This window comes from Dipodomys ordii, unplaced genomic scaffold (genome assembly GCF_000151885.1).
Source record: "Dipodomys ordii isolate 6190 unplaced genomic scaffold, Dord_2.0 Scaffold67, whole genome shotgun sequence".
NCBI lineage: Eukaryota > Metazoa > Chordata > Mammalia > Rodentia > Heteromyidae > Dipodomys > Dipodomys ordii.
Window position 1 is genome coordinate 5,577,115 of NW_012267283.1, and position 24,104 is coordinate 5,601,218.

Genomic DNA, 24,104 nt, shown 5'->3' on the forward strand with positions numbered 1-24,104 from the left:
AATATCAAAATCTGATAGGTAGATGAGATTTTTTTTTTGCCTTTTAGAGCAGCTCATCAGGTAAATTTATTCAGTCTTCTTAGTGTTTTTCTTTTTAATATTTTCCACCACATCCTCTGGTATTGGCTTTGAGGTAGATGAACCAGTGCCATTGAAAGATGCTTTCGTTTCACTTTTCTTTCTACACAATGAAAACTGCTGCTGCCAGCCAAACAGCATCCGACTCAATACATCTTCTAAAGGAGCAAGTGTCATGGAAGAAGTCTCTGTAACCATCATGGTTATCTAGAAAAAGAAATCACTTTTAAATTTAAGTATAAGTGCTGTTTCTCAAGACAGAAAGAAAAGGAAAGGATTAAAAATGTATTCTGAATTTAATGTGCATAAGCAAACAATGCCAGATTCTAGAAAATTTTCCATGAAAAACAACATAACCAGGAAAATTATACAAGACACCACATTTTAGGAGTATGAAGCAGCAAAACCACTTCCACACAAGTAACATTCAAAGGAAATTAGAATATCATCTACAGTCCATACCAATAACCAATAGAGCTATAATTACTACAATCCTAACAAATACCAAAACTGTGGTAAGTACTTTATACTATTCCTCTCTCTCTACACAGTTACTACTATGTTATTATCCTCATCATATGGATTTAGAATCAAAGCTCTGAAAGTTACCTCACTTTCCCCAAGGAGTAAAGCAACATACAATACTCAGATTCTGCGGTTAATTAGTAAGTACACTATCCATATCAAAAGTCAGAGACTTACAATGAATTAAAGAATATTGCTCCTAAGCATGACCTAGAAAGCTTCAACCACCCAATTTATGTATGTGTATATGATAGAGATAGAGAAACAGAGATAGATATAATCGAGTTATAAAGACAGAGACAGAGATAAATAGAGATTTGATAGATATGGAATCATAAGAAAGAGTAGAGAGGGTTTCCAGTTCTTTATCTGGCAAAGCTTGGTGTACAGAAATGTTTAGACTTGCTCATGAAATAGACTGGTGTCAAAATGGACCTTGAGGAGAATTTTAAGTTCTAGAGTAGTTCTCAAAAAGTCCAGGAATTTCTAAAAATCAATTTCTCTGCAGCACAGAAACTAATCACATGGAAAAAATTTAATCCAGAAAAGACACCTATACAATCCAGTTGCTTGGATAAAAATGTAATCAAGAAAAGATTCTTATTAAATGCAACACAATCCAGGGATTGAAAAGTTTAGCAATAATAGATGTCCATCACAAGAGGAATAGATAAGGGAAATGCATATTATTCAAGTTAAAAATCTTACAAAACATCAGAACATGATCTGTTTCATTTTCACTTATGTAAATCCAAACACCATTGTAGACCAAATGCCTCTGAAATGTAAATTTTGAAATAGCTAATCTTGTTATGAGAATTTGACACCAATAAAAATAAAAATCTAGGTTGATGGTAGTGACACAATCTGTAATCTCAGCAAATGAAAGGCAGAGATCGGAGGATCATAGTTTGAGGCCAGCCAGGGCAAAATGTTAGGTAAGATTCTTATCTCAAAAAACAAGCCAGGTACAGTAATACATATTTATAATCCCAACTATGCAGGAATTAGAGGTAGGAGGATAATGGTCTGAGGATAACTGAGCGGAAACTACAAGAGCCTATCTGAATGATAAACTAAAGTAAAAAGGGACAGGGATGTGACCTAAGTGGTAGGCAGCTTGCCTAATAAACACAGACCTGAATTCAAACCTCATTATTGCTAAATAAACAAAAACACTTTAAAAAATACTTACAAAGAACCTTCAAGTCAGCTATGACTTGTATCTCAAACAAAATCAGAAATGTATTTCAAAAATACTAAAAATCCCTGGAGAGCAATAGTACAGGCAGAACCTGATGGTGCTATGTCCCTAAGAGAAAGGAGGTTGAATACATGGAGCTTCACATTCACCATGGCTGGCTTTTCAAGGATATGTGGCACTTTGCAGTCTCAAGAGGAAAAGGAGACAAGCCAGAGTCTAAGAAAGCCAACCTATCTAGTACCTGAGGGCAAGTCAGACCAAAAGAACCTTGTGGCAGTGAAACCAAAATGCCTACGTACTCTGTTCTAAGATTTATTAATTCCTAAACTGAACGCACATAAAAAGAAAGAGAATTCAAAAGCCTGCAGAGAGCACAGAGGAGAGGCCAACAACTGGGCAGACATTTCAGGGGTGCTTGGAGCTAGAAGATAGGTTGGGGGCTGAGGTAACTTGAGATACACATCTCAGACTTAAATAGGTACTCTGAAAGGGTTACATTCTGGACAGATAAACCTGAAAGAGAATTAATGTCTGAAATCAAGAACCGATGGGATTAAAATAATCGATGCATTACACCCACCTGTCAGAATGCTAAATGTATCCTTGCCAGCAGGGACTTTACAGGTTAGGCATTAACAAGCAAGTAAATTGGTAATTAGAAAACAGTAACAGATACTAGCATTAATAAAGGTCTAGCCACTATCACACAAGCAAAAGGTTGTCATGTCTTTGAATGTAGTTACTTGGAATAAAATTATAGAGGAGTTTAAATAGAATATCATCATCCAAGTTTATTCCAATAGTGAGCAAGATTTATAAATTTTCTTATATAACAGTGTTCTTTATAGACTAGTTAGTATGAGATATACTACCATAATTCTCTTGGTCATAGCTTTGCTTAATGGCCAGCTGATAAAAGGTACAAGAACTCAGATAAAAAGCAATGGTCTATAGTTAGGAAAATAGAAATATCTTTTTACAAAATCCAAAAGAGAATTATGTCACAACTTAAAGCATTTTTTAAGAACAAGAACTAATAATATTTTTCAAAGTCAAGTGTTTTAATAGAATCTCCCCTCCCTACAGACTCATTGCTCTACTGAGAAGTATCACTAGCATTCGAAATTACTGCTGAGATGGTTCAAGGACAGACTGCTGTGAATTCCGCCTCTTACCAACTCTTGATTTATCAAGGTGACAAACATAATTTTTACAAATACAATGAAGCCTTACTCTTTTACAAATAAATTTTAATACTGTCTCCTTACATGGTACACTATTTAAAGGCATTTTACCTAAATTAAATAGTATCAGTCAAACACTCTTGCATTAAAAAAGAAAAAAAGAAAGTAGAAAGCTCTAACAATGATTTGGTTTCTCAATATATTCTAAAATATAAATAAAGTCAGACAAAGAAATTATTTAAAGCTCTATTATATTCTTTATATATTTCAAGCTATATCATTATAAAATGTCCAGAAAAAATACCTGACACAAAATATATCTTCTTTAAGAGCATAAACAGCAATACACATGTACTTTTATATCCTCTATGATGGCTAACTTTTAGAGTACAATAAAAACAAAACCTTGAGTTGGATGCGGGTGGCTCACGCCTGTAATCCTAGCCACTCAGGAAGCTGAGATCTGAGGATCAAGGTGAAAAGCCAGTCCAGCCAGGAAAGTCCACAAGACTCTTATCTCCAATTAACTAACGACCCCACAAAAAAAAAAAAAAAAAAAGGCCCAAAGTGTAGCTGTGGCTCAAGTGGTAGAGTACTAGCCTTGAGGGAAAAAAATAGAGCAAAAACGCTCAGGGGCAGTGCCCAGGCCCTGAATTCAGTACTACAAACAAACAAGCCATCATCAGGAAAAAAAAAAAAAACTATTTAAGATTATAACATATCCCTATGTTTATATGCTAAATATGTACATTGTAGAATACTGAACTATACATGTTTTAGTATATAATAAAACTTGACTAAAATTAAAAACATACACATACATACAAAAACAAGCTAGACTAAAAGTTCCAGGTAGATAATAATAATAGAAAAGACTGGCCACAGAGATGTCTTAATATAAAATCCTGAAATTTTAGAGCTTATAGAAACTCAGAAAACATGAGCCTCAAGAAACTCATTTTACAAATAAGGCAGACTCTAATCAACCATGGCTATCTCCAGTACTTTCTGGATTCTATACACTATCCGGCTACCCGCAAGTAGCCAAATCACCAAACAAGCTGTATCTTTTCATTTTAATTATAATAAAATAACTAATATACTTAGTGCTTGATCAATATGTAGGATTCTACCAAAGAGAAAAGGCGGTACAGAATTTGTAATACTCATCTATAGACCCTTTAAACTCTTACCTTGGTGGTCACAAGAAAGATGGTATAAAAGAACATAAGATTATGCTTTGATACTGCCAGATGCTTGGTGTGCTGGAATGTGAACATAACTGACCCCAGCAGGGTTACCTTGGATGGGCTGAAACAAAACACATTTCAAGTCAGCAAGTAATAAAAATGATCTGGCAGATACAAAATATAAATCACTGTTTAAGGAATGTTATTAAAGCAAGAATTTTATAATCCAAATTACATTTACTCACACAGTTATCAATTCTGTTACTTAGAACTAACATCCAGAGCTATTCCACAGTAAAGAATTACAAAATTAAACAAAGAAATGCTTTAAATTTTTGTACTTTGCTGAAAATTCTTTTTCCCAGAGTCTATAAAACATTAATTTGTTTTTATATTGTACTATTTCTTGTAGTTTTTTGTTGCTGTTTTTAAGCCAAATAATCTAGGAATAGCACTGTTTGCTAGACCTGGTATTTGCTCAGTACATGATGTTCAAATTTTCCTTTTTTTTTTTTTTGGTGTGTTTTTTGTGGGTGGGGGTGGTGTTTTATTTTTGTGGATCATGGGGCTTGAACTCTGGGCCCAGGCCCTGTCCGGTGCTCTTGAGCTCAAGGCAGGCACTCTACCACTTAAGCCACAGTACCACTTCCGGTTTTCTAGTGATTCACTGGAGATAAGAATCTCACGTACTTTTCTGCCCAGGCTGGCTTTCAACCTCAAGCCTCAGGTCTCAGCCTCCTGAGTAGCTAGGATTACAGGAATAAGCCACAGGTACCCGGCTTCCTTTCCTTTTTCAAGCATAAGATTTAAAAATTATCTATTTGTATCTTTTTCAAAGAGTGCTTTATAAAACAATAGTAAGCTATTAGTATAGTAACACAAAAACAAGCTTTATAAATATACTTGTAACTTTGGAAATGTCAAGTTATCCAAACACAAAGTGTGAAATTTTAGAAATTTTACAAATTCATATGCCCATGAATGACAAGCCATGTTTTCATACTGTAATACTTCTGAAACATATTTGACCATATAATACTTTCATTTAAAAAAGGACAAGAAGCAAAAAGCCAGAAGTGGAGCTGTGGCTAATGTGGTAGAGCACTAGCCTTAACAGCCCATGCCCTGAATTCAAGCCCCATACTGGCAGAGAAAAAAAAAAAGATTGGAACACTGAGTCATCCAGGCAGTGGCTCAAGGCTACAATCCTAGCTACTTGGGAGGCAAAGGTTGGGAAACTGCAGTTTGAGGTCAGTCAAGGCAAATAAACGTTTGTGAGATTCTATTTTGACCAATGGTTACTGTACATCTACCTTCTCAAGGTACATGGGAAGTATAATGGGTAGGTGCAGTCGTGCATGCTTGTCATCCCAGACACACGGGGAAATCAATCACAAATAGAAGGTTCACAGTCCTGGTCAGCTTGAGCATAAAACAATACCCTTTCTTGAAAATAACCAATGCAAAAAGGGGTTGGCAGAGTGATTTCAAACCTCATTCCTGTCAAAGATAAAATAAAATAAAGTAAAATAAAAAATGAATAAATAAATATTGCGTCTGAGGAAGAAAAATTGCATAGATAATAAATTGGGGCAGGGCATTGGAGAACAGATGGTATTTACAAAAAAAAAAATGTGTATATGTGCTGGTACTGCAGCTTCAACTCAGGGCCTGAGCTGGCCCTGAGCCTTTTTTTTTTTTTCCCTCAAGTTAGTGCTCTACTATTTGACCCACAGCTCCACTTCTGACTTTTTGGAAGTTTATTGGAGATAAGAGTCTCACAGACTTTCCTGCCCAGGCTGGCTTTGAACTGTGATCCTTAGATTTCAGCCTCCTGAGTAGCTAGGATTACAACCGTGAGCCACCAACACCCAACACAAAGAAATTTTAAAGTGTGAGATTGTTAAGGAAGATCAAATAGCATTAGAAAATCTAATACTTTTTAGTTTCCTGTGAAATAGAAAACAAGTTACTCCCAAAATACAATGACAGAACAAGCATTGGATACATTATAGATATTCAACTCCAAAAGGGAAAACAAGGAGGAAAGACACCATTGGTTTCAAGCCATTCTGAAATTCATCTGAGCAAGTTCCAATACTCCATGGCTTGAGACTCCATCCCATGTCTACCATGCTAACCTCCGTACTGGAGGCTCAGCCTTGGCACCTCTGACTCAAGCTGTAAACCAAGCTTCAGGTCTTTGACCCACAGTTCCCACCATGAAGGCATTATTCCTTTCCTTCAAAGGCAGCACACATTTTCAACTGAGCAGTTTTATCATCCTGTTTCTTATACACAGAATTTGGGCAGTCTGTCATCTTTCATTTTATCTTGTCCTTTCAGTCCAAGCTGGCAGCACTTCTGCTGATTTAACATTTCCAAACTCTTCTGGGTATCTTGGGATCTACGCCATTAGACAAGAAAATCCTCCACAGATCTTTCTTGAATAACTCATCTCTATTCCTGGCTTCTGCAATGTTAGTTGAATGGACCATGAATCACATACCTAATCTCTTCAACAGTAGCACAAGGTTGTACATATAACCTTCACTTCTCTCCAGAACAAACTTTCCTAAGAATAAATCTAATTATATCTTTTATAATTTGAATAATCTGAAACTATCCCAAATCAACCAAGTGTAGTTTTCTTTCTTTCTTTCTTTTTTTTTTTTTTTTGTCAGTCGTGGACCTGAACTCTGTCCCTGAGATCTTCAGCTCAAGGCTAGCGCTCCACCACTTGAGCCACAGCATCCACTTCTGGCTTTTTCTGCTTATGTGGTGCTGAGGAATCAAACCCAGGGCCTCATGCATATGAGGCAAGCACTCTACCACTGAGCTACCTTCCCAGCCCCTTCTTTCTTTCTTTCTGTATTTTTTTTAGCAGTTACTCCTTTAATTAAGCACTCTTCTCAAGCACTTTACTATATGCATCAAGAAAAACATGGGGGGGGGGCTGGGAAGCTGGCTCAGTGGTAGAGCACTTGCTTTGCATGCATGAAGGAGGCCCTGGGTTCGATTCCCCAGCACCACATAAGCAAAAAGAAAAAAGCCGGAAGTGGCGCTGTGGCTCAAGTGGTAGAACGCTAGCCTTGAGCTGAAGAACTGAGGGACAGCGCTCAGGCCCAGAGTTCAAGCCCCATGACCGGACCCAAAAAAAAAATCTCATTAGCAAAATACCCAAATTAACTGTTTACAAGTTATGCTTTCCATAAACCATAGAGAACAATTAGATTAGTTAATGCTACTTTACAACAAGGATTCTTTTTCCTCTAGTTTCCATGATCACTTTTCTCATTGCCTTTAAACCTGGCCAACACCATTAATATTCATTGGCCAACATTCTATTTTTGAGAAAACAGAGAATATACCAGGACATAGGTGCTTCTGTAAGTGGAGCTGTGGCTCAAGAGACAGAGTGGTAGCCTTGAGCAAAAAAAGCAGCATGTCAGTGGGCTAAGCCCGAGTTCAAGCTCCAGGATGGCACCCCTCCCTCTCCCCCCCCAAAAAAGCAAAGAAAAAACAAATAAGTAAAATCTAAGGATAAAATCCAGATAAAGATAGCATATGCCAACTTACTATGACATTTTTAGCCACTCATCACCTTCTGGCTTCCAATCTCCTTTTAACAATTGCTCCAAGTTTGTGATAATGGCACCACCTGCACCTAAAAATAAGAAGTTGAAACAAGAATATTTAGCTAGTCTTCTTAAGAAAATATTTGGGGGAAGCTATCATTGTACCATCTGACTTAAAATCTAAGAGAATTCCCAAAATAGAATCCTTGGAGGAAGAAAAGGTGCTTTATATACTTATAGCACTGAGACAACTGAAATTCTCTTTCACCCATTGGACGGCTACCTTTTTTTAAAACAAAAAAAAACTATAATCAAGGTCAAAATTGGATCTTTAGTCAGAGATATCACTAGAGGTAAAAATAATAAAAATAGCAAAAATAAAATCTTATACTTGATCACTTCCTTTCCTGATATGATCAGTTTTAGGAGCAGTATACTATAGCAAGAGGTTAAAGAAATCTGTTCAAGTCCCACATAAAATAGTAGAAGTCACTGATAGAATATGAACATGAAACAATGTTGTACCATTTTTTCCATGTCCAATAATTCACAGTAGAGAAAAAGAAATGCATTGTATATACACAAACCACATGTATACTTATATGAAGCTTTTTATTTGTGGTAAAATAATTAACTATAAATTCCTCAAGTTCAGGGGCTCCTAATATAATCAATCATAAAAATGAGTCAGACTCCAAATAATGGCTGATGAGGTACTAATGAGAAGCTTTGAATTAATTTTAATAGCCAACAACATAGTTTTTGCCTTCCAAAAAGCCATTATTAAAGTATGCAATCTCCATCACTATAATCATAATTATTCAGTAGTTATGGAACATCAATACAATACTTATGAATATATGCTATTAATATTACCTCGGGCCCATCCAATAACTATCATGATTATCCAACCATCTCTGTAATAGCTGTTAGCATGTGTGACTCCACCTACTATTTTCCAAGTTCTGGTCACTTCCTTCATTCCCGTAGCCAGGAGCTGAACAGGTAGGTATGAATAACCATGGGAAACTAGGTCACATGGGCAAAAAAAAGTAATATACCTGAAATTAAAATTTAATAGTTTAATATATGAATGGAATCAAAAGAATAAAAATAAACATCCAGCTCATAAATATTAACAACATAGCAATATCTAACAAATGGAATTATCCATATAAACTCATATTAGCTCAGAAGGTGAATTTAAGAAGAGCACAGATTGGGAACTATGCTGATTTTTTTAAATCATGTGAAAAAAACTATAAATATTATGATCAGAGACACCTAAATATTCAATGAGTATATGAAATATCACTTACTTCTTAATTTGTACCTATCCTATTTTGGAAGCTATTGTTTCAAAATCTACTAAATGTCTCTTAAAAATATTTCATCAGAGCTGGGAAAGTGGCTCAGTGGTAGAGTGCTTGCCTTGCACGCATGAGGCCCTGGGTTCGATTCCTCAGCACCACATAAGCAGAAAAAGCTGGAAGTGGTGCTGTGGCTCAAAGTGGTAGAATGCTAGCCTTGAGCCACAGAGCTGAGGGACAGCGCCCAGGCCCAGAGTTCAGGCCTCATGACCGGCAAAAAAAAAAAAAAGACCGTGAAATTTATGCAATCAATCATAATAAAAAATATTAATAAAAAAAATTTCATCATTTCCAAGGCTATGGTGTCCTCTAGCTACAAACTGTCATTGAATTAAGAAAAGAAGGCCTTGGAGCTGGGAAGATGGCTCAGTGGTAGAGTGCTTGCCTTGCATGCCTGAGGCCCTGGGTTTGATTCCTTAGCACCACATAAGCAAAAAGAAAAAAGCCGGAAGTGGCGCTGTGGCTCAAATGGTAGAGCGATAGCCTTGAGCTGAAGAGCTGAGGGACAGCGCCCAGGCCCAGAGTTCAGGCCCATGACCAGACCCAAAAAAAAAAAGAAAAGAAAAGAAAAGAAGGCCTCTGGTAATTCAGCAAGGGCTGCAGCACTAGCGTCGTTCCCTGTGTGCGTTGAAGGACACGAGCTTCAATCCATACAAAAGCAGAAGTCAGCCAAAGAAGCAGGTTTACGTGAAGAAAAAATATACTTTCATACAGCTGAAAAAATATAAAACTAGATATTTGCCAAAATATTGCTCCTGAGACATAATAAAAGATACAACGGTGTGATCAGCCTAAATCTTCTTTTCTTCTTCATCTCTACTTAATTTCTTCCTATTCCTCAAAGTGCTATCCATTGATTTTGGAAGTTTTATTTAATTTCAGCTCAGATTAATGCTGCTCTTATACAACTAAAACAATTACTTCCCAGACTTCAAAACAGCTCTCCATATATTTTTCTTTATAATGTAAAATAAAGACTATAATGCTCAAAATAAATTACAATAGTTCTCAAATGACAGGAGTCATTCATCTTAATACCCTCTACCCTAAAATGCAGCATGATGAAAAGTGGCTCTAAGTTATTTGTTAGCAGTCAAAGAATCAATTGATACAGAATTTGAAAGGAAATGTGGCAGGGACAAAACTTTTTGGTTCCCTTTTTCCTTATAGAAGATAACCTTGCACACTCCTTTTGAGATTAAAAGGCACGAATTCATCACAGGGTGAAATGAGGCAGGATAGATAGATAAGAAGACTAACAAATTATATTTTATGTTTTTGTTTTTTTGGGGGTCCGTCGTGGGGCCTGAACTCTAGGCCTGAGCGCTGTCCCTCAGCTCTTCAGCTCAAGGCTAGCGCTCTACCACTTGAGCCACAGCGCCACTTCCAGCTTTTTTTTTGCTTATGTGGTGCCGAGGAATCGAACCCAGGGCCTCAGGCATGCAAGGCAAGCGCTCTACCACTGAGCCAACTTCCCAGCCCCAGAAATTATATTTTTTTAACAAATATCAAAAGGGCCAGGAAGTAAACTGAAAAAGATGATAAACTCTCCCTCCCATCATACCTTTACCTTCTACCTCCTTCAATGTTCAGTTATAAGAAGACTAAAGAGGGACTATCTACATCTGCCTTTTCCTTGGAAATGATAAGTCTGGGAAGCATTCATAAATAAGACAGAAAGAATGAACTGCATACCTGGCAAAAGACATAAAAGTTACTGGGTTTTGGGTGGACCTTACCCATCTTACCTACTCAAAAACATGAGGATTAGGAATCACTAGACTGACCTAACTACAAGTTAGTTACTACTGTTTTGAGTCTCTAATTCCCATTTCCTGCACACAGGGTACAGGAAATGTTTTCTTCTTTTCTATTCCTGCTTACTGTAATCCTGTTATACCAAAACAAACCCTTGCTAAAACTTGAAAATGACCGTGATTTAAAATTTTTCATCTTCAGCTGAGATGGTGGCTCAGTGGTAGAGCGCTTGCCTTGCATGCATGAGGCTGGGTTCAATTCATCAGCACCACATAAGCAGAAAAAAAAAAGCCGGAAGTGGCGCTGTGGCTCAAGTGGTAGAGCGCTAGCCTTGCATGCATGAGGCACCACATAAGCAGAAAAAAAAAAGCCGGAAGTGGCGCTGTGGCTCAAGTGGTAGAGCGCTAGCCTTGAGCTGAAGAGCTGAGGGACAGCACCCAGGCCCAGAGTTCAGCCCCCACAACGGACAAAAAGTATAATAATAATAAAATTTTTCATCTTCATATAATACTTTGAAACTTTCTGTATACTATTCTCTTTAAATATAGAACTCCCAAAGAGTTGGATATGTGATAGAGGAAAAGAGTATAAATACACTTAAATAATAAACTTTACACATTTTAATAAAATAAAACTACTTGGATACATAGTATATAGATTAGATTAAGATGAATTGGATCTAGCCTGGTACTGGTGGCTCATACCAGTAATCAATCCTAGATACTCAGGAGGCTGAGATCAGAGTTCAAAGCCAGCCTGTACAAGAAAGTCCATGAGACTCTTATCTCCAACTAATTACCAAAAAGCCAGAAGCAGAGCTGTGACTCAAGTGGTAGAGCACTAACCTTGCGCATAAAAGCTCAGGAACAGCATCAAGGCCCTTAGCTCAAGTCCCAGACCCAATACAAAAAAAAAAATTTTTAAAGAGTTGTTTTTGCTTTAGCAAAACTTAATGCTCAAAAATAACATACTCCAAGGAATAAGAACAATATTACAAATGGACCCCATTTTCATCCCTTAAGCCTGGCTTTAGCATGAGTTAAAAACTTAAGATTATTGCAACAGCAGTTTTAGATGTTTATATATCCAGTTATATGGCATTATGGCATATGGTCTAAAATTTGTAATTACTACCACCTCTGAAGAAAGAATTGTTTAATCATATATTTCTAAAGTACATATAATAAGGAAATGTATTTTAAAAAACTATTCCTAGATCCTTTTCCAGCTCATAAGTATGATAATTAGGTTCTCACATGCTTACGTGACATGTACCTCCTTCAAAGCTTGTTACAATATAGGTATATTACCTGTCTGATGTGGGGGGGGGGGGGAAAAAATGTTTCCTATTTGAGTACTAAATAGCCACAGAGCAAAAGAACAACTGGTTACAATGATCACTAGACATATCAGACCAATGGCTCCCTAAACAACCATTTCTGGTCTGTTAAACATGATAATTAACTTTTTAAAATTCCTTTAGTGACTCCCTTATTATTCATTAGGTATTCACTATGTTGATACCTCTGTAAAAATAATTTTACCTATAATCTGGGTGCTGGTGGCTCCCTTTTGTAATGTGCTTTTAGGATCACAGTTCAAAGTCAGCCTGGTCCTAAAAGTCTGTGAAGTTCTTGCCTCCAATTTATTACCAAAAAGTCAGAGGTGGAATTGAAAAATCCAAGCAAGAGCTTGAGGCTGTGAGTTCAAGTTCCATAATAACAAAATAATAATAATAGTAGTAGTAGTAACAATAACAATTTCACCTTTAAGCTTATAACATCAAAGATCTTAAGCTTACAAAGCAGCTAAAGAAAAATACTAAGGAATGAAAAAGAAATGGAATGAGACAAGGAAATAGAATTCTCTTATACTTTTAGGTCACATGTGTTAGGTTAATAGAAAGAGGAAAAAGACATAAAAATCAATCCAAATAAAATAGAACACAGGGGCTGGGAAGGTGGCTCAGTGGTAGAGTGTTTGTCTTGCATGCATGAGGCCCTGGGTTCAATTCCTCAGCACCGCATAAGCAGAAAAAGCTGGAAGTGTCACTGTGGCTCAAGTGGTAGAGCGCTAACCTTGAACTGAAGAGCTGAGGGACAGCGCTCAGGCCCAGCGTTCAGGCCCCATGACTGACAAAAAAAAAAAAAAATCAATCCAGTAAAACAACACAAACAAGATCCTGGGCCACCAATGAATGGAAACCATAACTATTAGAAAAGATGGCAATAGCATCTGGGCTTTACTAAGCAGAGATAAGTTATCTTCTGTGAGCTGTTTGCCCTCTACTACATATTCTACTCTTCTTTCAAGAACATGGATAATCTGTAGTTCACATTTGTCTAATGATATCATATCATTGTCCTTCCTCTTATTACTCTAACAAATTAATAACGTCATGTATATGCTTTGGAAACAATTGACAGAATGGGCCCAGTGTGGTAGTCTATAATCCCAGAAATCCTGAGACTGAACAGGAGAACCATGCATTCAAAGGCAGCCAGGACTATACAGTGAGTTCAAGGCTGGCCTGAGCTATGTTACATAGAAAGATTGTCTCAAAAACAAACAAACAAGCTGGGCACTGATGGCTCACACCTGTAATCCTAGCTACTCAGGAGGCTGAGATCTGAGGATCATAATTCAAAACCAGCCTGAGACCCTTATCTCCAATTAACCACCAAGAAACAGAGTGGTGCTAGCGTGCTAGCCTTGAGCAAAAGAGCTCAGAGACAGCACCCAGGCCCCGAGTTCAAGCCCCACAACGGGAGCAGGGGAGGGGAGTACTGATGGAATGACATCTAACTATGTATTTTTCCTCATCTAAATGCACTCTCAGTTATACATACATCCAATATATTGTAAATTATACTGGAAATTTAAGAGACACATAATTGAGCATAAAAATCAATACCTAAAAAAAATACCTATTTCCCCCAGAAATAGATTTCACTAAGTAAAAAATCTTAAGAAAGTATACAATCTTCCAATTTTATTAGGACCTAACCTAGTTACCATTTTTCTTTGCCAGTAGATGGTGCTAATCTCTAGATGTCTGCACATGGGGGTGGCAGGGGGAGGGGAGGAAGATCTGTAGGTGACAATTTAAAGTACATTCTAATACAAAAATATATTCCAAATATTTTCAACTATCAAATTAAAGTGAAGAAAAAATTATATATTTATTCTAAATATCATAACCTTAAAAATGAAAATAGACAAAGGGAATGGTGATATCAAGGGTACAAAAGAATGGATGTTGAAATTGTTGGCAATTATTAATAGAATGATGAAACTTCTTGGAATTGTTTTAGGAAAAGGGTAAAGGAATAAGGGAAGGGATAAAGAAGGTGAGATATACTGGATACATGCACGAATATATAACAATGAAATTACCCCTTCATAGCTAATGCATGCCAATTTTTTTCTTTTTTATAATAATTTTTATTGAGATTAAATGGTTACAGAAATTTCACAAATCTCACAGTATTGTAGGATAGTGATACTTAAAGTTACAAACATTTTTACCTTCACAAGGCAAATCCTCATTATCTTGGTCTATAAAGTTTGTAAATTCTACAAGCTTTGACAGTACAACTATTTCTTCTGCGTTGGGTCACAGGTACATTTTTTTTCTTTTTCTCTTTTTTTTTTTTTTTTTTTTGGTCAGTTGTGGGGCTTGAACTCTGGGCCTGGGCACTGTCCCTGAGATCTTCAGCTCAAGGCTAGTGCTCTACTACTTGAACCACAGCACCACTTCCAGTTTTCTGGTTAATTGGAGATGAGAGTCTCACAGACTGGTTTTGAATCACAATATTCAGATCTCAACCTCCTGAGTAGCTAGGATTACAGGCGTGAGCCGCTGGCACCGGCATACATTTCTTTCCTTTTGCTTAGTGTTAGTTGTTCCTCTTTCCTTCTCCTTCCCTCCCTCCCATCGCTGCCCTGGAGTTGCTTAGTTCATTTTCATCAATGTCCACTGCAGCTGATGCCCGCCCCCCGCATTGTATTTTTTCCCTATTTCTTTCGGATTCTGTGCCCTCCTCCTAGCTTCCCTCAGATGTGTACATATATATACCATCTATGAGGTCAAGAACATGGAGTCATTTAGAAATTATATGACAAATTAAGTAGATGTTCTTTATTTCTTGAGTCCTGTTTACTTTGTTGTATCTCCTTACATTTTGGATTTAACATCCACATATCAGGGAGACCATGTGCTGTTCTCTCTGATCTTGGCTTATCTCACACAAAATGATTTGCTCTAGCTCCATCCATTTCCCTGCAAATGTCATTATTTTGTCCTTTCTAATGGCTGCATAGTATTCCATTGTATATAGGTACCACATGGCATGGGGGTTGTTTCCCTATCTTAGCTATTGTGAATAGTGCAGCAATGAACATGGAGGTGCATGGGTCCTTGTGGTAGATGCGCAGGAGTGGTATGGCTGGGTCACAGATTAGGGCTATATTACCTTTCTGAGGTGCCTCCAGACTGCTTTCCAAAGTGGTTGTATTAGGGGCTGGCAATGTGGCTTAGTGGTAGAGTGCTTGCCTAGCATGCATGAAGCCCTGGGTTCCATTCCTCAGTACCACATAAACAGAAAAAGCTGGAAGTAGTGCTGTGGCTCAAATGGTAGAGTGCTAGCCTTGAGCAAAAGCAGCTCAAGGGCAGTGTCCAGGACCTGAGTTCAAGCCCTAGGACTGGCAAAAAAAAAACAACAAAAAAAAACCCCTCAACAAAGTGGTTGTATTAGTGTACATTCCCATCAGCAATGCAATAGGGTTCCTCTTTCTCTGCCTCCCCTCCAGCATTTGTCATTGGCTAAATTTAGGATATGTGTCATTCTGACTGGGGTAAGGTGGTATCTCAGGGTTGTTTTTATTTGCATTTCCTTTATGGCCAGGGATAATGAACACTTCCTCATGTGTTTCTTTGCCATTTTTATCTCTTTTTCTGAGAAGTCTCTCTTTAGTTCCCTTGCCCATTTAATGATTGGTTTGTTAGATTTGCCAAGGGATTAACTTCTTGGGTTTCCTGTATATAATGGATATTAGTCCTTTGAGATGTTGCTGGTAAATATTTTTACCTAATTGGTTGGTTGTCTTTCTAGTTTGACAGCTATGTCTCTAGCTGTGCAGAAACTTTTATTTTAAGGTAGTCCCATTTGTCCAGTCTCTCTCTAATTTGTTGTGAACCTGGGACTCTTCAGGAAGTTCCTACCTGTGCCTATAAGTTCCAGTGTCTCTCCTAGCCGGCTCTGCAGTAGTTTCAGATTCAAGTTTGATATTAAGGTCTCTAATCCATTTTGAGTTGATGTTAGTGCATAGTGATAGGCTGGGGTCCACTTTTATTTTTCTATATGTGGCCACCCAGTTTTCCCAGCACCAATAGTTGAAGAGGCTATGTTTCTTCCAGTGTATGTCTTTGGCTCCTTTGTCAAATATCAGCTGACTATAGGTATGTGATTTTATTCTATTCCATTGGTCTTCAAGTCTGTTCTTGTGCCAATGCCAAGCTACCTGTTATGGTTCTATAGGAGAGCTTGAAATCTGGTTATCATGATCCCTCCTGCATTGTTTCTTTTGCCTAGAATTGCTTTGGCTATTCTAGTTCTTTTGTTGTTCCATATGAATTTTTGGATTGTTTTCTCTATTTCCATAAAGAACCTCATTGGGATTTTGATGGGAATTGCATTGAATTTGTAAATCATTTTTTGGCAGAATGACCATTTTCATAATATTGATTCTGCCTATCCTAGAACATGGAAGGTCTTTCCATTTCCTGGTGTCCTCTTTGAGTTCTTTCTTTAGGTTTTTATAGTTTTCACTACATAGGTCCTTTACCTCTTTGGTTAGATTAATTCCTAATATTTTATTTGTGGGGGGGAAGGGGCGAGAAGAGTATTGTGAATTGGGCTGTTCCCGATATCCCTTTCTGCTTGTACACTGCTGGTGCATAGAAAGGCAACTGATTTTTGTGGGCTAATTTTATACCCTGCTACTTTACCCAAATGGTTTATAAGTTCTAGGAGTTTGGGAGTAGAGTTTTTGGGGTCACTAAGGTATAATATATCATCTGCAAATAGGGATAGTTTAGTTTCTTCCTTCCCTATGTGGATCCCTTTGATGTCTTTTTCTTGCCTCACTGCTCTGGCTAAGAATTCCAGAACTATACTGAAGAAGAGGGGAGAGAGTGGGTATCCTTGCTTTGTTCCTGATTTTAGGAGAATTGGTTGTAGTTTTTCCCTGTTTAGTATAATATTGGCCATTGGTCTGTCATGTATTGCTTTTATTATTTTAAAGAATGGTTCCTTCTATTCCTATTTTCTCCAGAGCTTTTAAAATGAATGGGTGCTGTATTTTTTCATAATGCATGCCAATTTTTAAAAAATGAAAACAGTATGTCTTTAGGCCAGCATCATTCTTTTATATTTAAGCACATGTGAGAACAAAGACAATGTTTCTGTTTCCAAAATATAAAGCAATTTACTGTGCAAGCAGACCAAATACTGTAACTTTGATCCTTGTAGCTTTAGTGCTATAATCTGTGCCTGGGTTTGATCTCCAACACCATAGAATAAATTATTAAATTTAATACAGAAAAAAACAGATCTATTGTTTATTCATACATGGTAGAAATTTCTCTAAAAAATAAGCTAAGCACAAACCTTAGGATTGATACTATATGTGGGAAATAAGGAGAGTTAGAATAGAGGAATAATCCTAGCTACTCAGGAGGCTGAGATCTGAGGATTACAGTTCAAAATTAGCCAAGGCATAAAGTCTGTGAGACTTGTACCTCCAATTTACCACCAAAAAAAAAAAAAAAACAGAAGTAGAGCTATGGTTCAAGTGGTACAGTGAAAAAGCTAAGAAACAGGGGCTAGGAAGGTGGCTCAGTGGTAGAGTGCTTGCCTTGCATGCATGAGGCCCTGCATTCGATTCCTCAACAGCACGTAAGCAAAAAGAAAAAAGCCAGAAGTGGAGCTGTGGCTCAAATGGTAGAGCGCTAGTCTTGAGCTGAAGAGCTGAGGGACAGCGCCCAGGCCCAGAGTTCAGGACCCACGACTGGACCCCCCCCCAAAAAAAAAGAAAAGAATCTGTTGACATATAGTAGCAACTCAATACATATTAGACATCAATTGTGTTAAACTGCTCCTCCTGTTTCTACTGCCAGGAGTTCCCACTATTATTTTACCTTTGCTACTATTATTAACAATTTCTCTTTTAATAAGTAGTTACACCTAGGCATTGGTAGCTCTTGTCTGTAATCCTAGCTACTCAGGAACTAAGACTTGAGGACTTTTTCAGCGCAAGCAGGAAGTCCATGAGACTCTTATCCCCAATTAACCACCCAAAAGCTGGAAGTGAAGCTGAGTCTCAAGTACTGGAACATTAGCAAAAAGCTCAGGGACAGTGCTCAGACCCTGAGTTCAAGCCCCACAACAGACAAAAAAATGTAACAGCAATAATAATTTCATTAAGTTTCATTGTTCTCTTTTCCTGCATGTATTAATGATTTGGATTTTTTTGGATTATATATTTTTAATTTAGTTGACCAATCCTCTTGAGGATACCTGTATTTGAATTGTACTTTTCTTTCTCACTTCAAAATAAGGATCTAAATAACATAACAGAGTGTGACAAGAACTGTATGAATCATAACAATAAGTCACTGAAACTTCTTGCTTGGTCACTTCATGATTCTTATCATGATCTGATTTCATGTATGACTTGAGTTCTAAGATAAATTGTTTATGGTCAAATATTTAATGTCCTCTTGTGTTTGAAGTGTTTCTACTAAATATATGTAAAACAATGTTAACAATACCTGTCTCTAGGAGAAGAGGAGAAAGGCAACAAACAAATAAGCTTTGCATTTAAAACCATTGGCACTATTTGGTTTCTTTTCTTACATGCACATTAACTTCTCAAAAACATTAAAAACAATGTAATTCAATTTTCCTAACAATTTACAAAACAATTTTTTAAATATCTCACAGTTCACCATGATGGCAGCTTACCAGATTGAAGATGCCAGTAAAACATTAGTGTGGTTTGCAAGAAACCTTAGTGGAGGTTCTGCAAGCAGTATGCAGGATAAAATTCCTCCACCAAAGCAGTGGAGCATGGCAGTAAACCAACTTGACACAGGATTCTTCCATGCCACTGCTACTGCTCCTGAAATGGCAAACAAAAGGTCTCAGATAGGTGAATATTTATTAAATCCAAGTAAGTGCCCACTGCACTAGACTAATAAATTGAAATTCATAATTTTCAGCAACCAATTAGTATTCTAAGTGTGCCAACCAGAATTAGTAAAAAAAAAAAAATCCTGTCTTTAAAACAAGACTAGTAACTTTTTTTTTTTTTCTGGTGGTATTGGATTTGAATTCAGGGCTTCTCATTTGCTAGGCTATTCCCTTGCTGAGCCATACCCCTAAGCCTTTTTTGCTTTAGTCCTTTTTCAGATAGGGTCTCAGATTTTTATCCAAGGTCAGTCAGCCTTGGATGTCATATACTAGACTTCAGGCATATACCATTAGCCTGGCTTCTTAATGGGGATGGATTCTCACTAATTTTTTGCCCAAACTGGCCTCAAATCACATCTTAATTTCTTCCTCCCGAGTAGAAGGGGATCACACAGGCTGTGTCATTCCCAGAAGCACTTTTTATGACTTGGAGTATGTTGAAAATGAGCTGTTCTGATTCTACTTGCCAGTTTCCTAGTAACAGATGATTTGTAAACCATCTTCCTACTTACTGTCCCTTTCATCCCAAATCTTACTGTAAGTACACAGAAACAATATGCCAAAATGACACATAAAGAACAGTTTATAATCCTATACTTTAGAAAATATATGGGGCTGCAATAAACTCAGCTTTCAAAATGACAGGTGAGAAATAGAAACATTTCACCTCTGGGTGAATTAAGTATTTCAATCATGATAAAACCAATCCAAACACATTACTTATTACAGAAAGTAGTAGTAAATTTTGGAGTGGAGAAACGTGTAGACATCAATGTAAACAATATCAAGTGACTCCAGATAGGATGCACATCATCATGTCTGTGGTATTCCTACCAAAAATAATCCAAGCAGAAAAACTCAGTTGAGGATTATACTAGGGGAAAAAAAGAAACTAGCCTCTATGTTTAAAATGTTGAGGTCAAAAAACAAACAAAACGGCCAATGGTCCAGATTAAATGGCATTAAAGAGGTAAAAACTGGGGGCTGGAGGTGCAGCTCAGTGGGAAGCCCTTGGCTAACATGAACAAACTCTGGGTTCTTTTTGTCAGAATTGCTCATTACAGAAACAACTGAGTGCAGTGCATGTCCCAGACCAGGAAAGAAATAATTACCAAGGACTATACTGGACAACTGATGAAACCTACTGCCTACGGCCAAGATAAAAGTATTGCATCACAGTTAAACTTCCTATTTTGATAGCAGTACTGTGGTGCTTAAAATATACACATTGATGAGAAATAACTAGACAAAATGCCCCCCCAACCTCCACTCAAGTGATCCTAAAAAAGATAATAGACATGAATTTTAAAAATTCAGACAAAGAGTAAGATATATAGGTGTACACTTGTAATCCACGCTATTTAGGAAAATCTAGGGGGAAGGTTCCTTAAAACCAGTCTCAATCAATAAACTGGGCATGAATATGTACCTCTGGTGCCAGCTATCCAGGAGTTTCTATGATAATCAAGGTTATTTAACTACATTAATTATATTACTTGATTACACTAGACTTCTTTAAATTTACATGCTCATTTCTTATTGGTACAAACAAAATTTTAACAACTTATGGCACCCCAATCTAAGGAATAGAGCACACCTATTTAAAAGAACGTACTGGGAGGGTGTAGACATATCTAAGCAAAATCCTCTAAACTCAGAGAAATAAATTGTTGGACTATCACTTCTCAGATTCCTTTCTGTCTACACAGTAAATAGAACCTATACTGGCTTTTAAAATTATTTAATAAAGGATGATTTGGGGATAACATATGTTCTATCTGGATATTTACCACAGATATGTCCAATTTGAAAATTTCATGTATGACTTTTACACTTTTCTGTGTGTCTTTACACTGATTATTCAACACTGCAAACCTGAACATTACTGACATCTATCCGGTATATCCAGACTGTTTCTATCACAAATTAGATGCAGAACAATCTTTATTTTGATTCCTACACAGAAAAGAAATTAGTTTGTGATTTGGGAATCATGCGAGAAAAACCCTATCAAATGGCAGTTATTGAGAAATTGTGAATGTTGGGAAACTAGTAACATTAAACAAGCCTACAGAGAAACAACAGAGACTAGTTTAAAAAAACTTTGGAATTAGTGAAATCTGGAATCAAGTGGTAGCTCTATAATTTATTAACTATGTTACTTAAGGAAGTCATTTTATTCCCTTAAAACATCTCAAACCAGGCATCAGGGGCTCACGCCTATCTATAGTCCTAGCTATTTGAGAGACTAGGATCTGAGAATCATGGTTCAAAGCCAGCTCAGGGAGTCAAGTCCATGAGACTCTTACCTCCAATTAACCAACATAAAGGCAGAGTAGAGCTGTGATTCAAGTGGTAGAGTGCTAGCCTTGAGCAAAAAAAACTCAGGGACAGAACCCAGACCTTGAGTTCAAGGCCCACAACTACTGACACACACCATAAAGTACATTTAAAACCATGACTTAAAAAAAAAATTCTGGGGCTGGGAAGGTGGCTCAGTGGTAGAGCGCTTGCCTTCCATGCATGAGGCCCTGGGTTTGATTCCTCAGCACCACATAAGCAAAAAGAAAAAAGCCAGAAGAGGCGCTGTGGCTCAAGTGGTCGCTAGCCTTGAGCTGAAGAGCTGAGGGACAGCACCCAGGCCCAGAGTTCAGGCCCCACGACCGGACCCAAAAAAAAAAAAAAAAAAAAATTCTGAACTAAAAGACAATGTAAACAGTTAAAAGACAACAAGAGAAGGAAAAAAGCCTATATACACAAATAGAGGTTAACACAAACAGAGGTAATAAAGTAATCAGCAATCTACAGTCCAATAGAAAAATGAGCAAAAGGTATTAAGCAATTTACAGGAATGAAATGTAAGCTGCCAATAAACCCAAGAAAATCATTAGTAACCAAAACAAATGCAAGTGAAAACTGTCTTCTAATGATGAAAGTGACAAGATATTGCAAGACTAACTATAGTCACTATTTTCATAAGATATAGGCTGCCACACTTCTAGTGAAAGCTTAATTAAATAGATACATTTGTGTGAATTCTATCATTTTTTAACCTCTCTACAAGTACTGATACTGAAAAAAATATTTCATGTAGAATGCTGTTAATATCCAATATCCAAGTAATTTTCAAATCTGGGGGTCTTGTGATCCTTCTATTCCCCTAAAAGTTAAATAGATGCTTACCAGTGTTAGAGAATAGCTGATTACAAAGGAGAAGAGTACTGGGGATGAGTTAGGAAACTGCTCTAAATTTCTCTTGGGATAGTGGTGGTATGACTATGTTTGTCCAAATCCACAGACCTTTATATGATAAACAGTGCCGGGCGCTGATGGCTCACACCTGTAACCCTAGGTACTGAAGAGGCTGAAACTTTAAACATCATGGTTGAAAGCCAGCAGAAAAGTCCATGAGATTCTTACCTCTAATTCACCACCAGAAAATCAATCCAAAGTGGCACTGTGGCTCAAAGTGGTAGAGCACTAGCTTTGAGCAAAAAAGCTCAAGGATAGCACCCAGACCCTGAGTTCCAGTCCCATGACCAACACAACCCAAAAAAAAAAAAAGTGAGATAATGTATGCAATCATATCTTTAAAAAAATAACAAAATAATTTTGGAAACTCCAGAGCTTTTATGGGAATTACATGTATCAATACTTAACATATTGGAAATTATAAGAATACTTTAGTTCTTTATGTACTGATTTTCAAAATTATGAGTGCACTAAATGTTAGCATAAATCATGTATTCTTAATGGAAATAGCTACGTTTCTAGCTACGTTTCTCAAAGCAAAATCATCTAGTGAGAAAAGGCACACATATATATTGTAGTAAGTCTCCTTAAAGCCTGACTTCAAGGAGAAAACAGCTTGCTGGAGTCTCATATTTGCTTCACTGCCTTCCAACATCATCACAAGTCATGTTGCCTCTGGCAAACCTCACTGAACACTTGTGAGAAAGTGGGAGTGAAAAAGATGAGCAATAGCTGAATATTATGAAATACATATTATATATATTTGGATACATATCCATGGATACATCTACATTTGGATCCCTATATATGTATACATATACATATGGACACACACACACACATATATATTTAGGATTTGAACTCAAAGCTTCATACTTGCTAGGCAAGTTCTCTACCACCTAAGCTACACCTCCAGCCCTTAGTTTATACTACTTGTTTTCAGATAGGGGACTCCCTTTTTGCTCGGTGCACCTGAACTCCTTTGAGTCAGGTTTCTCTGTCATAGCTAGAATGGCAGGCATGCAATAACTCTTGGTTGAGCAGCCTAGTCTATATGGCCAAACCGGCCTCAAACCAAGACCCTCCTGACCCCAGCCTCCCAAGTAGCTAGAATGACAGGTCTAACCCATCTGTATCTGAACTAACTTGGAAGCGACAGGGAACTCTGTAGGTTCCTGGACTATACTTAAGGGAATCTCTGAGTTAATCGATACAAGAGAATGTCAACTTTTGGATAGAAGTAGTAACAAAATGTAGCTCTCTTCAAATCAAAGAAGGCAATATCTTATGCCAATTGCCTACCCATGTTGCTTTATGACAGTAGTAACTCCATTTATGCAGGGTAAAAAAAATAAAAAAATGTAATGACTGAGATTGAGCTACACCGTGCAGAGCAAGTACAAAAGTACTCGGAGAGCCAAGGCTTTGGGAAAACCTAGAGAGCATCCCCCTGCGCGCGCAGAGACAAATGAGAGACTCGGACAAAACCAAAGGCGGAGGCACTCAGAAAGGAGAGCGCGTGGAAGCCAACAAATGAATGTGAAATGCAGGAAAACGCAGACGCGGCTCCCGGGCCTCAAACGGCCGTACCGAGGGGTACCGAGGGGTACCGAGGGGCGCTGCAGGACACGCTGCACCGAGCCCTAGGCCCAGCCCCCCGATGGCACAGCTCGCCCGTGACCGGGACATCGGGGCCCCCCTCGCTCGGCC

At 37.6% G+C, this 24,104-nt stretch overlaps 1 protein-coding gene across 1 annotated transcript in view; it reads right to left on the minus strand.

Moving 5' to 3' along the window:
• Positions 1–28: 28 nt before the first annotated feature.
• Positions 29–24,104, minus strand: part of Tmem38b (transmembrane protein 38B) — a 24,556-nt gene continuing 480 nt past the window's right edge. Inside the window, exons 2-6 of the mRNA XM_013023268.1 lie at positions 18,915–19,071; positions 8,636–8,820; positions 7,761–7,848; positions 4,185–4,302; positions 29–285 (exon numbers count right to left, since the gene is read on the minus strand). Coding sequence (XP_012878722.1) covers positions 67–285; positions 4,185–4,302; positions 7,761–7,848; positions 8,636–8,820; positions 18,915–19,071 — 767 coding nt within the window. The 3' untranslated portion in view covers positions 29–66. The remainder of the gene's footprint in view (positions 286–4,184; positions 4,303–7,760; positions 7,849–8,635; positions 8,821–18,914; positions 19,072–24,104) is intronic.